At 41.5% G+C, this 24,917-nt stretch overlaps 1 protein-coding gene across 2 annotated transcripts in view; it reads left to right on the forward strand.

Moving 5' to 3' along the window:
• The first annotated feature begins 571 nt into the window (after positions 1 to 571).
• DAB1 (DAB adaptor protein 1) overlaps positions 572 to 24,917 on the forward strand; it is a 334,491-nt gene continuing 310,145 nt past the window's right edge. Inside the window, exons 1-2 of one of the 2 annotated variants that reach the window (XM_040231048.1) lie at positions 572 to 623; positions 19,660 to 19,862. In XM_040231048.1, coding sequence (XP_040086982.1) covers positions 19,796 to 19,862 — 67 coding nt within the window. In that variant the 5' untranslated portion in view covers positions 572 to 623; positions 19,660 to 19,795. Of the gene's footprint in view, positions 624 to 19,659; positions 19,863 to 24,917 lie in introns of those variants that run through there. The other variant, XM_040231049.1, reaches the window with a different exon arrangement.

A 24,917-nucleotide genomic window follows, 5' to 3' on the forward strand; every position in this document is an offset into this window, starting at 1 on the left:
CAAAAAGATTATGACTCACTGAAGGCTCAGATGATGGTTAGCATTTTTCAAGTAATAAAGGGTTTTTAAATTAAGGCATGTATATTGTGTTTTTAGACCTAATGCTAATGCACACTTAATCGACTGCAGTATAGCGCAATCTTAACTTTTATATGCACGGGGAAACCAAAAAACTCGCGTGACTTGCTTTATTGTGCTGTTTGCTTAATTGCAGAAAGTCTGGAACCCACATCTCTGAGGTCTGCCTACACTTGACTTTTTCATTTGTTTTTGTCTGTCTTCTGTCACTAGGACAGAAGCCACATTCCCACAACTGAGCAATGCATGGCAAACAGTCTGCAGTCAGTAAATTAAACTCTTTTGACTGAATAAATAAAGAAATGTATTTGGAGTTGGAAGGGGGCGGGTGCTCTGCTTGCACTTCCTTGCTCTGATGGTGTTCATGGCAGAACACGTATGCTTCTCCCCACGTGATCACGCCTTGCCAAACCCCTTCTCTGGCAATCACTGAAGCTCCTAATTATGATTCCCAGCTGTGAACTTTGCCCTTCCTTCTTTGTGGGGTGGCTCTGGGCTGGGCAGTTGTCCCTTCAGAAGCTGTTCTTTGCAGGCTGATCATATGGGTAATGTAACATTTAATTTTTAAAAATCTCTGAGTAGAGCTCTTTATTAGAAATTAATCTGCTCAGGTTCTCGGGTGTTGTTTACTTCTAGTGTGCTGAAGTGTCTCCCCTGGTAGGATCTCTTTCTGTCCTCTGCCTGAAGTTCTAGGGAAATGCTTTCTAGAATGTCACCCTGTGCAGCTCAGGTTTTGTAAATTATGTTCTGAGCAGGGGGCACCTTCTGTCTATATCGTGAGCTGAAGTCTAACTCTCCTTTTTTTTTTTTTTTTTAAAGGTTTCCTTTATGCTTTTTGAAATGTTTAAAAAAACAGCTTGTTCTTGGGGCAGGAATTTTGTTAAAGCAAATGATACATTAGAAATTGTCTAATAAAATGAAACTGAATAGAAGTGTTTTCTATGGCTTACATTACAAATGGTGTATATGTTGGACCATGGTGGTATCAGAAAAGGACTAGGAATCAGATGACCTGGCTAGTTGTTTTATATAGCTTATTATTTGGGTGACTCTGGGCAAACCATTCAGTCTCTCTAAGATACAGTTCTTATTTGAAAATGAAGTCTCTAGGCCATGGTCTTAATGGCATCCAAGATCCTTTCTAGCTTTAGAGCTGACTGGAAGCCTAACAACTTCAGTCTTAACTTGGATATAGCTGGTTACTAGTACTGGGCCCCTGGGTAAGTCAGCTTCTTTCTCAGAGCTCTAGCTTCTCAGTCTTTCAAAAAGAGACAAAGAGTTTGTGTTTTTTCCAAGGGCATTAAGAGAATTTTATTTGGACACACAAAGGTGAGCATACTTTTTAGCTGTAGAATCCTGATTTATTAGAAGCAACTTCTTACTTTATTGTGATTTCATGGCACTGTGCCAACAGAATGGTTGGATAAAAGGAGATGAAAAGTCATTACATATCAAATTGGCAGTTTTTAAATGGTACTTAAAAATATATGGATGTTATGATTCACTTTTGATTTTTTTTTTAATTCCCATCTTAAGTTCTTGACTTGAGCTTGGGGAAGGGATTCAGGCATAGCTTTCATTTTCAAAGGAGTATTTTCAAAGGGGTATTTCATGTCCCCGTTTTTAACCACTGAATTTTTTGTGGGTGTTTCTCCCTGGAATTCCTGGGGAAAGAGATCTTTTCATGCTTCTTCTGATCATGTATCCCTTCGTCTGTGGACAGATATTAGCAGGTAATACCTACAAAATCACAAATGCCATGCGAATGACTCTGCAGGACCTGCTAGCTGCTTTCTGGAAACCTATTGATAGGTACCTGATTGACAATGACTCTGTTTTTTTTTTTTTATTAATTTATTTATATTTTATTGAAGGATAATTGCTTTACAGAATTTTGCTATTTTCTGGACACAACTCATTTTTTAAAGATAAGCCTAATTAAAAATCTGGAGTCATTCATTTACCAGTTTGGCTCTTGGAAGTCATTTAGTATTGTTATCTCTATAACAATAGAGTTAACATGGGTATTATTTCTAATATAATGAATATTCCTGATTTAGACTGTACATTTGAAATGATGAATATTCCTAATTTAGACTGTAAATTTGAATGACCAGAGGCTGAAGTTCCCTCCAGGGAGGGAAAAGGCATCATTTTATTGGGGCCAGTGACCCTACTGGCTTGGCCCAGGTGGCTGTGCAAAGGTACAGAGCTCCATCAGACCGGAGGAGGTGTGGCCTGGAGTAAGCAGATAAAGGAGGTGTGGTCTTGGCAGCTGGGCGTGAGAGAGGAGGGTTGGGACCAGCTAACAGGCCAGGCATCCTGGCCATAGGGTCCTGCCCTCTTATTCTCATCCTGCCCTCATCCCCATAGTATTAATTTTAACTCTAGATGATCCACAGGAAAACATAAGACAGAGCTAGGTGTCAAGGTATGAAAAAAAGATCTTGGAATCCAGAAGATGTGAATTCCAGTCCCAATTTCAACACTACCCAGCTGGCAAACCACTGGCCCATCTCTTCTTGTCCGAACCTGGCGAAATAGGGACAGCAAAGCCTACCTCCCTGCAGTGTCGTGTAGATGAAATGAGTGTGTGGACCGGAAAGTAGTTGGCAAAACGTTGACAGTCTTTAGAAAGGAAATGTCAAATGAGTGCAGAGATGAAGGGGAGACCAGAGGGTACCGTCTAAAGAGAAGCAGGAGATCTTTTCCTCTTCCTGTTGCTGTGTTCTGACAAGGGTATGTTGTCTTCCTACCAAATGAAGATGGGAGTGTGGAATAGAGCTGTTTGGGCTTCAGACCTCAACCTCCACGTGGAGCTCAGGCCAGCTCACCTTTGCCTCCCTGCAGAGAGGGCTAAAGGAGTTAATGATAAAATATCAGAAAGGTATTTGAAGGCTTTTAGAAACACCAGATAACATTGCACACATGTAACCATGTAATATCAGCTATTCAGAGCTGCATGGTTGTGTTATTTATTAATCATATTGTGTGTGTGTGTGTGTGTGTTTTCAAATTAGTATTAAAGTCTTGAACCAGAGCCCATTAAAATAAAGAAACTATTGTTGGGTGTGCTTAAGGAAACTAGCAAAATATTTCTTTTAAAACTTTGTTTAAGAGAAGTCTACCCAGAATCCTCATTCTTGGCAGGCAGAAATTCATCTAAATTGTTTTCCAGATTTACCAAGTGCTTTCCTGAATAGACAAGGAGCCTGGGGGTATTTCTTGCAGGAGTGATGAGTTGTGAATCCCAATATGAGATGTGTGTAAAAAAAAAAAAAAAGTCTGTTTAAAGAGGAAAAAGAAGTTTCTGACTGGCAAAACAGGTTATTTTTAAACTGAAGAAAAATAGGATTGTGGGGATTTCAAAGATTTTTGTGATTTTATTTGTTCATCTATAGGTGGGACTTTCTAACATCTCATTAGCACAGGGCAAACTGAGATGTAAAAGGAATGGAAGACTGTCCATCACCTCAGGTGGCCTTCATGCTCATCAAGGGACAAGTTGTAGGCAGTTCAGAAAGTGTCAATGTATGCAACGTAGGGTGAATTTATGGAAATAGTGTGATGTTGGGAGATAGGTACACGTGGGTTCTAGATCTGGATCCACCTGGAGCTTGGTGTTTCATCAGTTCGATGCCTCAGTTTCTACTTACTCAAAACAAAGGTAATAAACCTTCCTAGGTTGTAAAGATGAATGAGACAAGGCATGTAGAATGCTTATCACAGGATGTGGCATGTAGTAGTACAATCACAACTGTAATTATAGTTTCCTTTCTTTGTTTCTCCCTTCACTTTCATGCTCTGTCACAAGAGACATATAGGCTTAGGAATGCTGAAGGCTGTGACTAGCTTTCGTGGAGGAGGAGCTGCCCTTGGACCTTGAACTGGCTGTCTTCTGCCAGCTCTTCCAGGATGCACTCTGCTCTCCCTCTTGCCTTCCTCCCTCTACATGGACTGCTTCCATGGGCTTCCTGGCCTCTTGGCCTCTTCTTAGAAAGAGCCAATGCTGAGTTCTAGCAAGAGGCTGGAGGGTGGGCCGGAAGGAGAGTGAAGAAGTCTGTGTGCTTTGCTCAGCTTTTCGGCTTTCTCTTATCTGGGTTGCCTTGGACTTGCTATATCCTAGACTGAATTTCACCACTCCATTTATGGCAATGTTTTCTACTGAGTTTGCTCCCCATTCTGGTCACCCTTCCCTTCTCTAACCCCTTTAAGCCTAAGAGAAGTAACAAGTTCTGCTATGCTAGCCCTGGGATCCTGGCCTGTCCTTCAAGGTTAAGCTTCCACTCAGCCCACCCTTGGGCACATAATCTTTGTACTAACTCTTTACAATAGTACTATCTTCAGTTTGTCATCTGTTTCAGGATGGGCCCTCAAAGAGTGGGCTGTGTTTGAGTAGGTGAGGAGGTATGGCATTGGGTAACCAAGGTGTGCTCTGGGGTCTATGACTGGCGTAGTGTGGCCACAGTGTGTGTTTCCTTCAAGGAGAATGGACTGGACTGTAAGTCTGGGGAAGATGTGCTGGATGAGAGCCTGAAGGTCTGGTTAACATATCAGACTTCACATCATAGCAGAGGTGGTTCTTGGTAATTGTTTCCTGATTCATTTTGACAGGTGTCTATTGAAAAGTTAATAGGTATATGGTATAGGAAATAAATAGCAGAAATTTCTCCCCTTTCCTTCCAAATAATGATATGCAAATGAACTAGAGGGAAGGGAAAGAGAACAATATGGAATGACTCTCTCCTGTACAATTTGCATATATCATCTTATTTATTCTGCTCAGCAGCCATTAGGGGTAAGGTACAAACTTCAGTGGAGTTGCCAAAGGTCACAGAACTTAGTGGAGCCGTAATTTGAAAGCCCAAGGCCAGTCTGTGAAATGGTGATGTTCATGAATTTCCAGCATTGTCAGCTGCAAGATATGAAGAGTGATGCAATTAAGGGTTCAAATGAGAGGTACAGGTAAGAAAGCAGGGTGTGAGTCATAGGTTGTTTGTTATAGCCCCACCCCAGGAAGGAGTGTGACATTGTAAAGCCATGCACAGCAGGAATTTCTGCAAGAGTAATCTATGCAGAAGGTGTTCCTCTATAATCTCAGAGTAGTCACACAGCCTGGCATCCCAGACATTGGGGTGTGATTTCATAACAGAAAGGATCCTGGATATCTCTTGGGAACTAGGTCAACTCATTCCAATTGCACAGGACATCGTTCTCTCTGCCATTGGGTTCCCTGTTTCTACTTCTACTGAAAGTTATCCCTGTTTCTCCCCTGCTGCTGCTGCTGCTAAGTCACTTCAGTCATGTCCAACTCTGTGCGACCCCACAGACAGCAGCCCACCAGGCTCCTCTGTCCCTGGGATTCTCCAGGCAAGAACACTGGAGTGGGTTGCCAGTTCCTTCTCCAATACATGCATGCTAAGTTGCTTCAGTCATGTTCGACTCTGTGCGACCCCATGGGCAGCAGCCCACCAGGCTCCCCTGTCCACGGGATTCTCCAGGCAAGAATACTGGAGTGGGTTGCCATTTCCTTCTCCTGTCTCTCCCCTAATTGTACATATATTTCTCTGCCTGGTGGCTTCTCCACTTCTGCTAACTCACTCATAACTTCTGCTCAGTCTCCCCTTGCTGCCTCAGAGCCTCTTTATGTGTATCTTTTCACTTCTGGCCCTGTTACTTGTGGACAGAATCTGTATTAATGAGTTCAGATTCTTGGGAGAGAGAATATACCCATCTTTTCATAAGTCCAATCTGGATCTAACTCTTTCTGAGAGGCCAAACTGTGACTCTGATCATCCAGTCAATTGTCCTTGGGTAAGGGATAGACTTAGTCAAAGCTATGGTTTTTCCAGTAGTCATGTATGGATATGAGAGTTGGACCATAACGAAGGCTGAGTGCTGAAGAATTGATGCTTTCAAATTGTGGTGCTGGACAAGACTCTTGAGAGTCCCTTGGACTGGGAGGAGATCAAACTAGAATGTTCATTGGAAGGACTGATGCTGAACCTGAAGCTCCAACACTTTGGCCACCTAATGCGAAGAGCTAACTCATTGTAAAAGACCCTGATGCTGGGAAAGACTGAAGGCAGAAGGGTATGGCAGAGGATGAGATGGTTACATAGTATCACCAAATCAATGGACATGAATCTGAGCAAACTCCCGGAAATAGTGAAAGACAGAGAAACCTGGCATGTTACAGTTTATACAAAGAGTCAGGCACTATTTAGTGACTGAACAACACAAAGAATAGACTCTGTGAAGCTGAAAAGTTTGTGCCTTACCCCTAATGGTTGCTAAGCTGGGACTCAGATTAGGGAGTGGACATCTCCAGGAGGGGGCATTATTCTGACTATTCTGGTCCACTTTCTGGCCCCCTCAAATTCACATCCAGTCCAAATGCAGAATACAGGCAAGGCCTCTCTATGACCTCATCAGTTCAGAAGTCCAGCTTCCCATTATCTAAATTATCTAAAATCATATTCCAGTGACCAGGGCATGGACGTCTTTGCGAGGTAGGGTATTTTCCTACCTAACCCCAGCACTTACCACTGTGTGTTAAGCATCTTAAATAAATTATGTCATTTAATACACTCACCATATCTGGTGAATATTCTCAGAGCCGTTGTATTTTGCAGTGTTCAGAGTCAGGGGAATCCAATAAAAGGCCCAGTCATGTGGAACCAGGGAGTGGGTCACAAAGGCCTGGAAACTTGTGAATTCTCTTTACCATTGTGCCTGCATTTCCCTACTATGTTGCCGCATATTCAGATTACTTGGGGAGATCTTTAAGCATCCCAGTCCCCAGGTGGAACCTCAGAGCAGTTAAATGAGAACCCTGAAATGGGCGTATGTGCTCAGTTGCTAAATTGTGTCTGACTCTTTGCAACCCCATGGACTTGAGCCTGCCAGGCTCTTCTATCCATGGGATTTGCCAGGCACCAGTACTAGAGTGGGTTGCCATTTCCTCCTCCAGGGGATCTTCCCAGTCCAGGGGTGGAACCTGGGTCTCCTGCATTGGCAGGCAGATTCTTTATCACTGAGCCTCCTGGGAAGCCAAAAGTAAGTAGTCTTTCTACCTCCTCAGATGATTTCAACATGCAACAAAGCTTGGGAGCCTCTGCCCTGCATTGTTTTAGTCATCACTAGAGGCCAGTGCTCCAGGGGAAGGGTACTGATGGTAAGGAAGCCTTCCCCACGGAGGGGCGCTTCAGCTGACAGTCGAAGGGCGTTGGCTGGGTGTGACAGTGAAGAGGGTATTGTGTGGATAGGAGACATCTACTAGCATATGGCAGGCTTGTCTGATAGCTCAGTTGGTAAAGAATCCGTGTTTGCAGTTTGCTCGTTATTTGCTGAATGTGATAGAAGTTTTTTAAGATCCCGTGAGAAGGTTCACATAAATACATTCACAAATCAGGAAACAACGGGAAGTACGTTCTCCTTTGTCAGAGCATCCGTCCTCATTTATGGCTTGAGCAAAACACAGACCCACGGTTATCATTGTTGTGGATATGTTTTGTGAGCGAGATAATTGTGGAAATTGGGTTGCTTCCCATCAAGACCAAATCCTTTTGTAGAGAAAATCTGAGCTATCCATGTATTCCATTTTACAGTAATTGAGATTGGACTAGTAAGTCATTAGTGAAGCAAAGGAAAATGATGGGCTCTTTAGTTTTTTTCCCAAAGGAAGGTAGAAAAAATTGATGTTTGAGAAGAGAGAAGAATTAAAATGGGTTGTCAGTGGTGGGAGGGAACATGCCCATCTCTTGGCTCTCTGGTTAATGAGAGGGTGGCATCTCTGTGCTGAGATCTCCCTTGAGTGCAGCCAGTGGGAAGGTACCCCCTGTGATCAGAACAGGCACTGGGATGTAGACCATCTAGGGATGAGCCCATGCCCAGGGCCACCCTGGGTACCGCACAGCTTGGGGACATCTGTCTCTTTCTCACCCAGCTTACCACTGGCAGATGTTAGTCTGTGTGGTTCTCTTCCCCACTGTCAACTTTGAAGATAATGAAATGCAGCTTGAGCAAAGGAGAGCCAATAACAGCGGTATATATTTTAGATACATCAGTAGGTGAAGCTGCCAAATGCGATGCTTGCTTATTTAAAATCTGCTTCACTGGGAGGGCCTCATTAAATACTTGTCTTTTCTTCCTATAAGGCCTCAGGGAATGGCCATAGTTCCAAGTTACTCAGTCACATCATGGAGGAAGTGGGGATGATAGTAGAGGACATTCAGTCTCCAAGAGCAAACAGACATTGTGCCCCGCAATGTCCTGTGGCTTGTGTGGTTAAAATGAGGACAGGCATTGGCTAAAAAGCTAGGTGATGAGGGAGGTAGAGTTTTAGGACTGGTGTTGGGGAACAGGTAGGAAGACCACCTGAGGCCAGTCCCTATTCCTGGGAGGGTGTAGCAGTCACCAGGCTTTGATTCATCTCTCTCTGTAACTCGCCCATGTAGTCTTCTGGGTACAGAGTAGGTGCTTAGAAACGTATATAGAATTGATTTGGTTTACAGAACCAGTAACTTGCTGGCTATGTGCTGAAGGAGTTAGAGATGTTTGTTCTTTGAGTATCTTTGGAAAGAACAATTGAAGAGCATAAGCTTTTTAACTCAGGGGCTCCGCTGATGCAAGCAGTCTCCCAGTTGGTCCCCTTGTCCCCATCATTGTTGGTCTACAGCCCCAGGGTGATTCCTAGGTTAGCATCTTCTTGAAAGAATTGACTGTGTCAGCCACCCTCCTCTTCAATCACTTTGGTAGCCCTCTGTCACCTCCTGGTGAGGTGAAAGTCGCTCAGTTGTGTCCGACTCTTTTCGACCACGTGGACAATACAGTTCATGGAATTCTCCAGACCAGAATACTGGAATGGGTAGCCTTTCTCTTCTCCAGGGGATCTTCCCAACCCAGGGATCAAACCGGGGTCTCCTGCATTGCAGGCGGATTCTTTACCAACTGAGCTATCAGGAAAGCCTGTCACTTCTTTCACCCACTAATGAATCAATCTGAAGTTTGCACCTGTCAGCAGCATGTGAATTTTTAGATACAAAATTTATATACATACGCTACTGTGAATCTTCATGTTAAAACTATCTATTTTTCATATTAAAATAATTATAAGTATCGATTACAGAGATTGATGTCTTCACTCCAGTGGACTTTTTTTCAGTCCTGCCTGGGGTCTCCGGATTGCCCATTTTACAGATGAATAAATTGAGGCTCAGACTAGTTTGATAGCTTAAGTGCCTAAAAGTACATAAGCGGTCAGTGGGAGAGTAAGGCAAGAGTCCAACCCAGCCCTCAGCTATTGCTTTAGATTCTGCCAGTTTCTGATACACTTTTGTAAAATCATAGGTAAAGATTTTAGAAGATTGGTTAGAAGTCAGGCCCCAAGAATTGAAAACACTAATGGAATTGTTTTAAGCTTATACACTTTTTCTGATCCTCTATTAGTTTATGTAATGAATTTCCATGGTGCAGTAAATACTCAATGAAACTGTGTGATCCATTAGTTAAATGAAATGTTCCTAAGTATGCCATGTTGCTGTCACATAAATTCCTTCAATATTGCTGAAATCTGGTTCTGACTTTTGTGAGCTTTGAGTTTGATTAAAGAAACACCTTCTGTTCCTCCTGTCATCTCCTTACTAAATGATGTCAGATACCTGAGTAATAACAGGACCTGCCTTCTGGAGTGGAGCATTTTATTTTCTCCAAAGTACTTTCATTTATTCCTGTTCATTTAATCCCATGAATTATAGCCCACATTATCCCATTTTACAGATGAGTAAACTGATGGACTATTTAGGTTTTTTCATTCTAGATCTGCCCTAGAAATGTCAGACCACCAGATAATTGTATAGCAAGATCCCAGTGGTTTATTTTTCAAGTTAAAAGAAAGCGTGCTTTGTTCAGAGAGAGTTTAAAACAACTTGAGTCAGATTGTTTTGACTATATTTAAAAATACTACTGCTATTATGCTTTAGGGGCTTCCCTGGTAGCTCAGCTGGTAAAGAATCTGCCTGCAGGGCAGGAGATCCCAGTTTAATTCCTGGGTCAGGAAGATCCCCTGGAGAAAGGGATAGGCTACCCACTCCAGTATTCTTGGGTTTCCATGGTGGGCTCAGTCAGTAAAGAATCTACCTGCAATGTGGGAGGCCTGGGTTTGATCCCTGGGTTGCAAAGATCCCTTGGAGGAGGGCATGGCAACCCACTCCAGTATTCTTGCCTAGAGATTCTCCATGGAAAGAGAAGCCTGGCGAGCTACAGTCCATGGGGGTCACAAAGAGTTGGACATGACTGAGCGACTGAGCACATTAGGCTTTAGTATTATACTCTTCACATAGGTTAAGGAACACTGAAAGTTCCCTGTTGGATTTTTTTTTTAAAGAGAGAGAGTGCTGATGTTCATGTCCATGGTACCATACACTGTTGATTTTATGAACGCCTATAGACCCTTTTCATTTTGTGTCTGGCTTCAGGTTATTTGGGCATGGCCTTTGTGGAACCTGTAACCGATCATATGTCCATTTTTGCCCTGTCCTCTAGGACTGTCAATAAATTTACAGCTTATTTTCTGCAACTTCAAGATTGTTTTTGTGCCCTATTCTTTTTTCTACCTCTAGCTTCATTTCCAATTCTTTGTTCCTCTTCACTCCAGTTTTCTTCATTCATTAATTTTATCCTTTTCTGGAGAATGATTGTATATAAAACTTTATATAAGCTCCCTGACTTCTTTTTATTTTTTTTTCATAATGTCAGGTGAACATAACCAACAAGCAACACAATAAACATGATGTCTCAGGCCAAGAGAGGTCTCCTACTTCTGTGATTATTTTCCATCATTTTCTGACATATACAGTTGTGGCAAAACAGGTCTGCTGTGAGGCTGTTAATTTATCAACTTTGTGGCCTTCAGAGTTTTAAAACCCAGGATATGTTCTATCAATGTAGGTATCTTTCTGGATGGGTTTGGTCTAAGCAAATGATGGCTATGAGGATGGTGCTATTTTATCAGTAGAGATGTACTACCTTGAGATATCCTACCACGGTTTTTATAGTCTTTGTACTTCTGATATCCCTGGCAGAATTAAATAAGCACTGCCATTGGGCTCCACAAAACCTTGCTCTTTCCTATTCTCTTGACCCTGAAAAGAAGGATTATAGAGAAGGAGCAAATTTTGGGCAGTTTCCAAATGGAATATATCAGATCAGTTAGCCCTTGACATTAAAAAAATAGAAAAAAGGTTGACAGTTTAAAGTCATAGTCCCAGGCATGGAGAGGGAGATGGTCCAACAAAGGCTGACTCTGGCTACATAATTAGTGCTACCAACCAGGGTTCTTGGCCTCTTTAATCAATAGAAATTGATCAGAGGCCAGACAAGAAATCCTTTATTGGGGCACCTGCTGCAGCAGGGGTGAATGAGAACAAACAGTAGGTTCCCTTGCTGGCTGGCTCCCAGAGAGGGGCAAGCTTTTTCCTTATATGGAGTGAGGATAGGGGTGTGTCCAGGGGTCAGGCTGGGTAGATGGCTTAGGTGTTTTGCCCACCCCTTAGGTGGTGTTGCATGCAAGGGGCATGCACAGTATGCTGCTTTTTGCTCCCAGCTCCTCCAAAGTAGCAGTTGGGTTTTTGGTCTCCTTGTATCTTTGGGGTTCAGAATTTGCCCCAACTGCACATGCATGCAGTTCCATACAGTTTCTTTGTATTTTATTGTTCCAGGAGAGGTATGTTCAGTTGCAGGCATTGAAACACTGAAGCAAAGGGTCCCTGTTTCCAGGCCTGTCTCAAAAGGAGCTTATGGTGATTTCTGGGGTTAACAGATTAAAAAGTCTTGGGGTGCAATTCCTGGCATGGAGGGAAGTCTGGAGGGGAGGTCCAGGGCTCAGGAAGAGAGAGACCTGCTTGAAACAACCTTGGTCAAGAGACTTGTGTCAAGTCAAGCATTCCAGGCAGATACAGGATGAAGTTGGAATCTATAATAAGAACTGACAGCCATAAACTAATTTTAAACTCAACTAGCCTTGGGAATTAGAGAGCAGTCCATCCAGGGAGCTGGAATTGGGTCTGAGATTTTTTTTTTTTTTTAAAAAGGTGTTGCCAGAATTTGCTTTGTTACATACTTGGGTGTGTTATGGCCTGAGCTAGGCTTTTTTTTTTTTTTTTTTTAATTTGAAGATAATTTCAGAATTACAGAAAAAAGTGTAAGAATATACAAAAAATACCCTACACCCTTTACTTAGGTTCACCTGCTAATATTTTTATCACATTTGCTTTAGCATTTGTGTATTCTCTCTGTGTATATCCATAGATACGCATACATGTATGCTGCATATACATATATACCTGTCCGAGATTTGTTTTTCCTGAATCATTTGGATGGTGCATGTAGCTTAGCCCTTTCTACCTAAATATTTGGTATGTATTCTCTAAGAACGGGCTTCCCATGTGGTTCAGTGGGTAAAGGATCTACCTGCAATGCAGGTGATGCAGGCAGATGCGAGTTTGATCTCCAGGTCAGGAAGATCCCCTGAATGAGGGCATGGCTGCTGCTGCTAAGTCACTTCAGTCGTGTCCGACTCTGTGCGACCCCATAGACGGCAGCCCACCAGGCTCCCCCATCCCTGGGATTCTCCAGGCAAGAACACTTCCTTCTCCAATGCATGAAAGTGAAAAGTGAAAGTGAAGTCTCTCAGTCGTATCTGACTCTTAGCGACCCCATGGACTGCAGCCTACAAGGCTCCTCCGTCCATAGGATTTTCCAGGCAAGAGTACTGGAGTGGGGTGCCATTGCCTTCTGCGGAGGGCATGGCAACCCACTCTAATATTCTTGCCTGGAGATTCCCATCGACAGAGGAGCCTGGCAGGCTACAGTCCAGAGGGTTGCAAAGGGTTGGACATGACTGAAGCAACTGAATACGCACACACACGTTCTCTAAGAATAGGTATATTCTCTTACATAGCCATAGGAAACTTATCAATTAAAATAAATTTAACATTGATAGAATATTTTTACCTAATTTGCCATCCATATTCAAATTTGTCGATTGGCTCTCTGATTTCCTTTGTAGCATTTATTTTCTCTCCAAAAAGAGGACCTAATATTTCATTTAGTTGTTGCACCTGTTTAGGTTGTTTTCATCTAAAATATTTCCACAGCCTCCCTTTGTCTTTGGTTTGCCATTTTTGAAGAATGGACTTTTCTCCACATTTTTGTGTGCATGTTCTTATTAGATTCCTGGCCAGGATACTACCTCACAGTGATGTGGTCTTGTCAGGATATTACCTGGTATCCATCGGCTCATCTCTGTTAATGTTAATTTTGATAACCTGATTGAGGTGTTGTTCAGTGTCTCCATTATATGATCACAGATTTTCTGCTTGCAACTACAGACAACAAGTGAGAACACATGTTAAGACCTATGGATGGCTTCCTGGATTTAGCATTTACTGACTTTCTGGGACAACAAGATACGTTGGACTCATCTTGTACCTGCCCTTCACAGCTCTGGAATAACCCACTTCTAGAAACTCTCAGTCTTTTGACTAAGAGTTGTAGTAGAAACTAAAATCTGAGTATTAAGGTATCACCTTGTCACTAGGAAATCTTGCTTCTAGACCTGTTCAGTGGACAGGGCTAGGAAATATATGCATATAAACACGTGCACACACACCTACATGCAGATGCATGTTTATTTTATAAACCATGAGTTTAAACCCTGAAATCTCCAGTTTCCAAACTGTCCACACAGTGCTCCTTCCTGGCTTCCCCCTTCCCCCTTTCCATATTTTAATGGTTATTCTTGAACAGTGAAAGTCTTAGCTCCCAAGAACATTAAAGAATTTTCTTCTTTGCCCAATCCTATAATACATTTAGAATAGTTTCGTAATTGCTTTTCCCATAACACTACCAAAAAAAGCCTACTAAAAAGAGTTCCAGGTTTGTTTGTGGTGTTCCCTGCCCTGGTCCTGTTCATGACAGGTTGTAAACAGTTAAATTCTGTGTTTGTAAGTTATTCATATTAATGATTTCTCTCCCACCCCTTCAGTGACTGTGTTTATGATGCTCCTTTGAAATACAATTGAATTTGTTTCAGTTCACTTCCAGTTTTAGCCCTTCCCCCACTTTCCATTGCTGTATTTTTTATCTAAGATGTGAAGCATTAATATGCTTCCACATGTAGAAATTAAGTAAAAATCTACTCTGATAAGTAGGACCCTTTGCCATGTCTTTCTACCTGGTCATCCTGTCATTTTAACATCTAGGATCTCCCCATGTAGAGAAACAGCTTCATTGTTTTCTGGTTTGTTTGTCCTGTTTCTTAGCAGATTTATATATCCTCCTTTCTTACATAAAGCCTGGCATACTATATATTGAGCTAGGCTTTAAAAGTGCCCAAATCTCATGATCTTCCAAACCTTGCACTCTTGGTGGTGGTCTTCCCATTATACTGATGTGGAAACTGAGACTCCTTATCGGTACTGTTGCGAACCTTTGTGCCTTATTGATAAATAGCCTGTTTTCAGTGGTTTATACTTTAGATGAAAGTAAGATGTGCCAAATCATGAAGCATCAGTTAGTAGTACATACAATTTTTCATCCTTCAAATTGCTGCCACTTGAAGTCCTACTTCTTGGAAGTCTACCTCTTCATCTGGTTTTTAAAACTGGGTGTCCCTTTAGACTGGAATTTTCAGTGTCTTAACATCTCACACAATGCTTAAATAAGGATGCGGCACCTGGCCCGGAGACTTGTTTTTGACTTTCTGTTTTTCCTTTTTAAAATTGAGATGAAATTCACATAATGTGAAATTAACCATTTTAATGTATATAATTCAATGTCACTTACTTTACTTATAATGCTGTTCAACCATCACTGCTATCTAGTTCCAAAGCACCTCGTCTCTACCACAGGAGACCCTGTAACCATGAAGGTGTCAGTCCCCGTCCCCTGCTTCCCCCAGCACCTGGCAGCCCCTGCTCTGCTTTCCATCTCCCTTTGGATTATTTGTTTTCGATAGTCTGGAGTAAAATGGAATCATTTTCACAATAAGTGACCTTTCGTCTTAACTTCTTTCACTTGGCATGTTGTTTGCCGAGTTCATTCACCTTGCAGCCTATATTAGTACTTCATTTTGTTTATGGCTTGGATAATATTCCATTGTATAGATAGACTATTTTGTTAATTCATTCTCCAGCTGATGGACCTCCAAGGGGGTCTTGAATGAAACTGGGGAGAAGAGTGGCTTGTACCACCCTGCCTTGTTCTGCAGCCTACTAGCCACATGACTGAACAAGCTGCTAAACTGACTTGTGCCTCCCTTTTCTCATTTGTCAAGTAAACATAGTAACACTATATAACTTCAAGTGACTGAAGGGTCGGATAAGATAATATATGAGAAGTTCATAGAAGAGAACCTGGCGAACAGTAGTAGTAATAGCAGAGTAGTAGTAGTAGTGTTAGTCGCTCAGTTGTGTCCGACTCTTGCGACCCCATGGACTGCAGCCCGCCAGGCTCCCCTGACCATGGCGTTCTCCAGGCCAGAATACTGGAGTGGATTGCCATTCCCTTCTCCATGGCAAATCGTGGGTCCTCATAAGATTAGCTGTTTGACCTTTGGATTGTATGAGGGTGGGAGGGAGGGAGTGTGAACATAAGTGTGTATTACAGTAGGTGTTTCAGTGAGTGTTTGTTGGAGCTGCTCAAACCTTTGTACTTTGTTTTATTAAAAAAGGCCTATCTGTTTTCTCTGCTTTGTGGTTTGGTGTTTTTGCACCCCGGTCCTCCCTCCATCACTGAACATGGGGTTTTACATTTAGAAGCAGTTCAGTAGACAGAATGTCTGTAGTGGAATGTTACATAATTCACATTTAGATTTGAAGAGCTCATTATAAAAAACCTGACACACTTCAGGAATATTAAATTACTGCAGATTGTGTGGAGCAAAGAAACATTATTGAAGCATTTCAAAATTCTAGGCGAGCCTGAATTTAACTGATAGGGTTTCACAGCTTTTACTGGGGAAAAATGATTTGAGTTGTCACGTGGTTTTCTGGGCCTCAAGGACTTTAATCTCCTTAATTACAAAGAAACGAATTTCCTAAATAATTTGGAGCTACTTCACAGCATTTGCTCAACCTCTGGCTTTTGGAAAATTAAAGGGAATGCCAGGGCCCTGGCCGTAGAATGTTCTCTTCTTACTGAAGCTTCCTCATGCACATTTTTATTCAAGATGATGCTAGTTTCCTTTCTTTATTGATATGGGGATGTACTTCAGGAATTCACAAGTAATGCTTATAACACCTGAACACAATCTCATTTTGTTAAACAAGTCGGACACTGGAGATGCCCACAGAATAGACAGAGGTGCTATATTATGGCTTACAAAGTCAAAGGGAAGAAAATGGTGCAAATCTAATCCCGTTTTTTTTTTTCTTTTCTAACTAACTTTTTTTTTTTTTTACTAATCCAGTTTTATACACTGACTTTTAAGAGTGTTTGGAATGGTTTAAAACCCACATATTTCAGTCCATGACAATGTTTAGGATCAGGTACCTACTGTGTGCAAGCCCAGCATGATGGAAATATCTTAGCTCCTACCATTTCCTACAATTTGTCTTTAGAAAGCAAACCTAACCTGCCATGGTTTCCTCCTCTGTGAAAAGAGGATAGCAATATGACGCTGGGTCTGTGTTGTGACCTTGTATTCCTGTGTTTATAACACAGGAAACTATTAGTGCCTAATATTTATTGAGTACCTGCCAGGAGATATGTCAGACACTCTTCCAAGCATGTTACATGTGTGATTACAATTTCCTTAGCCACTCCATTAAGTTGATACTGTTACTCCATTATAAAGGTAGAGAAACTAGGCAAAGAGGGGTTCAGTTATTTCCTTAATATCACATTGCTCTTAAGTGGCTCAGACTATGACGGTTTCCAAGAATCAGATCATAAGTAAGAAGATACACTGTTTTCAGTGAAAGCTCATACTGCTGCTGCACAACAGGCCCCAATAAGTCAAGAGATAAGTTGTTGAGGCAAGGAATAGTGACTTTATTTAGAAAGCCAGCAGAGCAAAAAGATAGTGGACTAGTTTGTCAAAGAACCATCTTACCTGAGTTAGAATTCAGGCTTCTTTTATACTAAAAGGTGAGGGTATATGGTTGGTTGTTGCAAACCTCTAGATGTTTTAATCCTTTGTTCTTGCAGCTGTCCATGTAGGTCAGGTCGCAATGTTCCTCTAAACCTTCAACAAGACAAATGTTTCTTTCTGCCTTACAACTTTTTATCTCTATATGAATGGGAAAATGTTACACCTTTAAAGGTCAGAGCCTTGTGAATGGGCTATCCTGTATATTTCAGGCTATAGACAACATTCTTATCTTATAGCAAAAACAGTAGAGTACAAAGGTTAAAGTAAAAGAAACAGATCTAATATGGAGTCAGATTTGTTCTTCCCTATTACAGTTCCATTTAACAGAGAGATCAGAAAATCTTTCTGCCTAAGATACCTCTTTGAACTGAACCTTGAGAATGTCAAGGTAGGCTTGAATAATTCCACAGAAAAGTAACAGCACAATTGAAAATTGGGAGGTTAGGAAAGTATATCACCTCCCTACTAGACTTCTGCTTCCTTTTGTTGTTTTGGTTGTTAACTTAAAGCCTCCCTGGACATGCTGATACTTCTGCTTGAGACAACCATTTACTCACTTATTATACGTGCATTAGTACCCGTTGGTCCTTTCCCTTGCCTTCCACCTGACGAAAGCATCATTCTTCAAGATCACACAGTTCATAGCTTCTTGTCTGTGAAGCTTTATTGACTCTTTCAAACAAAGCAAAAAACCTTGCTCCTTTGTGCCCCAATCTGGTTTTGTTCTGATCCTGTGTATTTCAGTCTCTTACACGACTAACACCTCTGCTAGACTGAGCTGCTTTGAGGATGAGAGGTCAGGCCTTGACTCTGTACTCTTGGGTTGCATGGTTGTACAGTACACATCTGTTGACCTGAATGAGCCAGCACTTGCACCTGGCCCTTCTTATGTTCTTAGTAGATATCTGTTACAATGAAGTGACTAGTATCATTAATAAAATTATTTATTCCCTTATAGGACCAAATTTTGTGACTCTGTCGTCTCTTAGGGAATGTTGTCTTTTGGGGGCAAGAGGTTAGGAATGAGATGAGAGCTTTAGTGGCATGATACAGATAAATGGCACAAAAGTGATGGGAAAAGTGCTCATTTTCAAATAGTTTTCCATTCGAGGAAAGTAATATTCCATTTTCTTTAGTTGCAGTCTTAGGTACTATACTTTAAGTACATTCATTCAGGGCTACTGTCCTTGTTAAAAAATAGTTTGTTAACAACAAGCAAATAAGATATCTTTGGATAAAGGTGTGAATTTCCCCATATTTAAGCCCTATTACATTTTTGTGTGCCTTTTACATTAAACGTTTTCTAGTTAAACCATCTTTAATTGGCATGATTAAGGGGCTTGGGTTATTATTCTTATCGAGCTGAAACTGGCATTCCGGGTCACCTTTTTCAGATTAAACAGTTCTAGATCTATTGCAGGAGCTAAGAATTGGCTGCACAGTTTGAAGATCCATTTCCAGTAGCTTTATCTTAATATTCTTCAAAAATGGATAACTCCTGAATGTTTATTTTCAACTGAACTCTCACATGTAACTATCAGAGATAGAGAGTCACTGGGAAAGATTGTTGACTTGACACCGGGAATACATTCATTCAATTTAAATGAAATCAAATGAGATAATGTATGTGCAGCAGGAGCTGAGGGCACAGTATATAGTAAATGTATAGTAAATACTGGCCGTAATTGAAGTGGTATTATTATCATTATTATCTCTTCCCAGCACAGTGTCTGAGCTTAAGAGTATCTAGTAGTGTGCAATGCATGTTTATTACAGAAAGAGGGGTGAAATGTGTGTCTGCCTGCTCCTTTTCCTTTTCTCTCCCTCCCCACATTAAATGCTTGTCTGCTCATATAGCTGGGGGGGAAAGCTGACATAAAAATTGGCTTGCTGGAAAGTTTCTCAGCCCCATTTGTCACCTTACCCTTGAAGCCCAATTGTATGTCAACTGCATGTCCCTTCTGATGCCTGCTCGTGAGGGACACACCACAGGTCACTTCCCTATGATCTGCTTCAGCTGCCAAGGCTCTGGTCAAGCTCGCCTGATGGATGGGTGCCTTATTGTTGGAAATGCCTCCACGGAGCTGCTCAGGAAATACGCCTGTGCTGCATTTTCTGGGTGGTTTTCCATGCTTGACAATAAGAAACATGGAAAATAAAGCATTGAGTTTTGCTTTTCTTGAAAGTCCAGTGTTTTAAAGGTCTGCTATTTGTTTTCTAGTTTGAGTTTTGCAAATAAGGCCTCTCAAGCTCTTTGTTTGAGAGCATATGGCCCTGTCAGTGGCTTAATGAAATCATGTGGGCAGTTTATACATGGAGACCAAGGTTTTCCTGTTTTTTTTGTATGTTTGACAGTTCCTTTTTGCCCTTCTAATTTCTGACTTCACCAGGGTGGTTATTCTTAGTATTCTCTTCTCTTTTTGCAGCGCTCAGAAGGAGTGAATGAAATGTGCAACTCGGGGTGTCATTTCTGAAAGGAGGAGTCATTTTCTTGAAGAGGAGTCCTCAATGAGCCTGGCCAAGGCCCGGGATCTGTGTGAAGTGGACTAAGGATTTAGTAGGATGTCAACTGAGACAGAACTTCAAGTAGCTGTGAAAACCAGCGCCAAGAAAGACTCCAGAAAGAAAGGTACGGCTCAATCTGTTCCTTTCCCAATGGCTACTTATTGTGCAGGAGTGGGTTTTCGGTCTTTGGAATAGTACTTGGTACTATCTTTGTGATTGCATATAGTTTTAGAGTCACCAGCATTATTTGGTGTCTTTTGTATTTACAGCACCATGTTTTAATGGCTCATCCTTCTCTGGGTAAAGTCAAAAAAAAAAATCTTCATAATATGCAAGGCCCTTCTTAACCTGGCTTCTACCTATCTCTCCATCCCTCTAGCAATATCGCTGCCTAAATCTGTGCCACATCCCCACCCTATTTGCATTCCAGGCATTGTGTCTTGTAGTTCACATTTGAATATATTAGGTTTGTCAAAAAGTTTGTTCAGATTTTTCTTTAAGTCTTACGTAACAAACAAACTTTTTGTCTAGCCCAGTGCCAGTGATTCTCGAACTCCAGGCATGCAAGCATGACATAGAAATTTGTTAAAATACAGACTGCTGAATCTTGTTCTTGGAGTGTTTGGTTCACTAGGTCTAGGGTGGGGCCCAAGATGCATTTATAACAAGTTCTCAGATGATGCAGATGCTGGTAGTTCAGAGACCAGATTTTGAGAGCACCTAGGCTATCAGTTAAGCCCCAGATCCTTTTGTTGCTCTCCACTTTTCTTAGACTGACCTTCTCCTCGTTATTTTTCAGGGTTAAGCTTAGAAGGGCTCCTGAAGGGCCTTTCCTTACTCCCCAAATTGGGTTACTTCTTTTGTTTTCACCAGCACTTTATTAGTATCTGACTTTATTAAAAACACCCTGTATTTTCACTGGAGAGCTGTACTATACATTCCTTCAGAGCTGGATCTCTCATTCACCCTTTTAACTCCCAGCAATTAGAAAGTGTCTGACATAGAGAAGGCACACAGGCATCTGGTAGAGAAGACTGGCGTGCATAGTGTGATAACAAAATGATTCTATTGCTGTTCATGATTTTTGGAGGATTTGTTGCTATGGCTTTATGACCATGTCTCCTTGTTATAATTAGATGTAAGCAACTTGTTGCTTGGTGTATATGTGTGTGTGTCTGTGGTGTGGTGTGTGTTTTCTGTCTGTGTCTTCTCTTTTCCTCCCTTGTCTTTAAGACTGTGTGGAAGAGGATTAATAGAACTCTCTTTCAAGTCTTAAAATCTGTCAGTATGGGACTGCAAACAAGCTGTCATTGGTTGCTTTGTATAGGCAGTGATTTGTCTGAGACATAGCCATGCCTGCCCAGTCATGTTTTCTGATGGCATTGTCTGATGCTCCGTAGGAAGCAAAGGACATATATGTAATACATATGCAGTTCTTGGACAGTCAGAACCCTAAGAAGGACTACAAATTTTGCTTTAGATGTTTATTTGAAACACAAGTATTTTGGAAGAAGTCTATTTTATCCTTTAAAACCTAATACAAGCCTTGCTTTTTATGCATGAGAGTATAAGAATAATAGAAGGAAAGCAAGTGAGAGAACAGGTCTTAGGAGAACTGCTACATGGAAAAAAAATTATTGCAGAGCCCGGTATGTACTAGAATTCAAATGCTTTTTCACTGGAAACTGACAAGTTATATTTTTGCTTCAGATTTAACCTTTCCACTAAACTTATGCTCTTGAATGCTTAATACATTAGAATTGTACTTAATGCATATCTTTTCATTCTTAATTTAAATACACAAAAGCTGCAGCATTCTAAAGAGAGGATTCAGGTTTTTCAGAACATTGGCTTAGTTAAAGATTTGGAATGGGACTGTGAAGGTGACCTTTTGAACTCCTCGTCTTTACGTCTTTGGTAGGTCTAAAGTCAACAGCGTACCTGTGCAAAGAGTACCCTCTAGTGAGTGGCTAATACTGTGAAGGCTGGGCAGGCAGACCTGTGTTCATATTCCGCTATATTACTTCCAGACTGTGTGACCATAGCAGGTGACTTCACCTCTCTGAGACTCAGTTTCCTTTCCCTTAAAATGAAGATGGAATATTACAACGCACAAAGGCTCACTAGAAGATTAATTGAAATAAGGCAAATAAAATACGTAATATAGAACTTGGCATATGCTAAAAACTCAAAAAAGTTTATCTGTAATCTTCTTCTTCTCTTCTTCCCATTTCCCCCTCCTCTTCTCCTTCCTTCTTCTCATCTTCTTCTTTCCCTGTCATCTTTCTCCATCTTTCCCACCTATTGCTTCTTTTTCATATTTCTCTTCTGCCTTTACCATTCTACCTTCCCCTTCTTTGTCATCTTTATCAGAATCATCACACTGTTTTCTCTTACCCAAGGGGATCTTAAAAAGTATATAGCTGATTTGTCCAGAACAAGATTTTACAATTATTTGAAATTATGCAACAGTGTTCAGTTCAGTTGCTCAGACATGTCCGATTCTTTGCGACCACATGAATCGCAGCACACCAGGCCTCCCTGTCCATCACCAACTCCTGGAGTTCACTCAAACTCACATCCATCGAGTCGGTGATGCCATCCAGCCATCTCATCCTCTGTTGTCCCCTTCTCCTCCTGCCCCCAATCCCTCCCAGCATCAGTGTCTTTCCAGTGAGTCAACTCTCCTCATGAGGTGGCCAAAGTACTGGAGTTTCAGCTTTAGCATCATTCCTTCCAAAGAACACCCAGGACTGATCTCTTTTAGAATGGACTGGTTGGATCTCCTTGCAGTCCAAGGGACTCTCAAGAGTTTTTTCCAACACCACAGTCCAAAAGCATCAATTATTTGATGCTCAGCCTTCTTCACAGTCCAACTCTCACATCCATACATGACCACTGGAAAAACCATAGCCTTGACTAAATGGACCAGAGTCGGCAAAGTAATGTCTCTGCTTTTGAATATGCCATCTAGGTTGGTCATAACTTTTCTTCCAGGGAGTAAGTGCCTTTTAATTTCATGGGTGCAATCATCATCTGCAGTGATTCTGGAGCCCCAAAAAAGAAAGTCTGACACTGTTTCCCCGTCTATTTCCCATGAAGTGATGGGACCAGATGCCATGATCTTTGTTTTCTGAATGTTGAGCTTTAAGCCAACTTTTTCGCTCTCCTCTTTCACTTTCATCAAGAGGCTTTTTAGTTCCTCTTCACTTTCTGCCGTAAGGGTGATGTCATCTGCATATGTGAGGTTATTGATATTTCTCCTGGCCATCTTGATTCCAGCTTGTGCTTCTTCCAGCCCAGCATTTCTCATGATGTACTCTGCATAGAAGTTAAATAAGCAGGGTGACAATATACAGCCTTGACGTACTCCTTTTCCTATTTGGAACCAGTCTGTTGTTCCATGTCCAGTTCTAACTGTTGCTTCCTGATCTGCATATAGGTTTCTCAAGAGGCAGGTCAGGTGGTCTGGTATTCCCATCTCTTTCAGAATTTTCCACAGTTTATTGTGATCCACACAGTCAAAGGCTTTGGCATAGTCAATAAAGCAGAAATAGATGTTTTTCTGGAACTCTCTTGCTTTTTTGATGATCCAGCCGATGTTGACAGTTTGATTTCTGGTTCCTTTGCCTTTTCTAAAACCACCTTGAACATCTTGAAGTTCACGGTTCATGTATTTCTGAAGCCTTGCTTGGAAAATTTTGAGCATTACTTTGCTAGCGTGCGAGGTGAGTGCAGTGGTGCGGTAGTTTGAGCATTCTTTGGCATTGCCTTTCTTTGGAATTGGAATGAAAACTGACCTTTCCAGTCCTGTGGCCACTGCTGAGTTTTCCAGGTTTGCTGGCATATTGAGTGCAGCACTTTCACAGCATCATCTTTCAGGATTTGAAATAGTTCAACTGGAATTCTATAACCTCCACTAGCTTTGTTTGTCGTGATGCTTTCTAAGGCCCACTTGACTTCACATTCCAGGATGTCTGGCTCTAGATGAATGATCACACCATTGTGATTATCTTAGTCGTGAAGATCTTTTTTGTACAGTTCTTCTGTGTATTCTTGCCACCTCTTCTTACTGTCTTCTGCTTCTGTTAGGTCCATACCATTTCTGTCCTTTACCGAGCTCGTCTTTGCATGAAATGTTCCCTTGGTCTCTCTAATTTTCTTGAAGAGATCTCTAGTCTTTCCCATTCTGTTGTTTTCCTCTCTTTCTTTGCATTGACCACTGAAGAAGGCTTTCTTATCTCTTCTTACTATTCTTTGGAACTCTGCATTCAGATGATTATATCTTTCCTTTTCTCCTTTGCTTTTTGCTTCTCTTCTTTTCACAGCTCTTTGTAAGGCCTCCCCAGACAGCCATTTTGCTTTTTTGCATTTCTTTTCCATGGGGATGGTCTTGATTCCTGTCTCCTATACAATGTCACGAACCTCATTCCATAGTTCATCAGGCACTCTATCAAATCTAGTCCTTTAAGTCTATATCTCACTTCCACTGTATAATCATAAGGGATTTTATTTAGGTCATACCTGAATGGTCTAGTGGTTTTCCCTAATTTCTTCAATTTAAGTATGAATTTGGCTATAAGGAGTTCATGATCTGAGCCACAGTCAGCTCCCAGTCTTGTTTTTGCTGACTGTATAGAGCTTCTCCATCTTTGGCTGCAAAGAATATAATCAATCTGATTTCAGTGTTGACCATCTGGTGATGTCCATGTGTAGAGTCTTCTCTTGTTTTGTTGGAAGAGGGTGTTCGCTATGACCAGTGCGTTTTCTTGCCGAAACTCTATTAGCCCTTGCCCTGCTTCATTCTGCATTCCAAGGCCAAATTTGCCTGTTACTCCAGGTGTTTCTTGTCTTCCTACTTTTGCATTCCAGTCCCCTATAATGAAAAGGACATCTTTTTTGGGTGTTAGTTCTAAAAGGTCTTGTAGGTCTTCATAGAACCATTCAACTTCAGCTTCTTCAGCGTTACTGGTTGGGGCATAGACTTGGATGGTGATATTGAATGGTTTGCCTTGGAAGCGAACAGAGATCTTTCTGTCGTTTTTGAGCTTGCATCCAAGTACTGCATTTCGGACTCTTTTGTTGACCATGATGGCTACTCCATTTCTTCTAAGGGATTCTTGCCTGCAGTAGTAGATATAATGGACATCTGGGTTAAATTCACCCATTTCAGTCCATT

Source organism: Oryx dammah, unplaced genomic scaffold (genome assembly GCF_014754425.2).
Source record: "Oryx dammah isolate SB20612 unplaced genomic scaffold, SCBI_Odam_1.1 HiC_scaffold_28, whole genome shotgun sequence".
NCBI lineage: Eukaryota > Metazoa > Chordata > Mammalia > Artiodactyla > Bovidae > Oryx > Oryx dammah.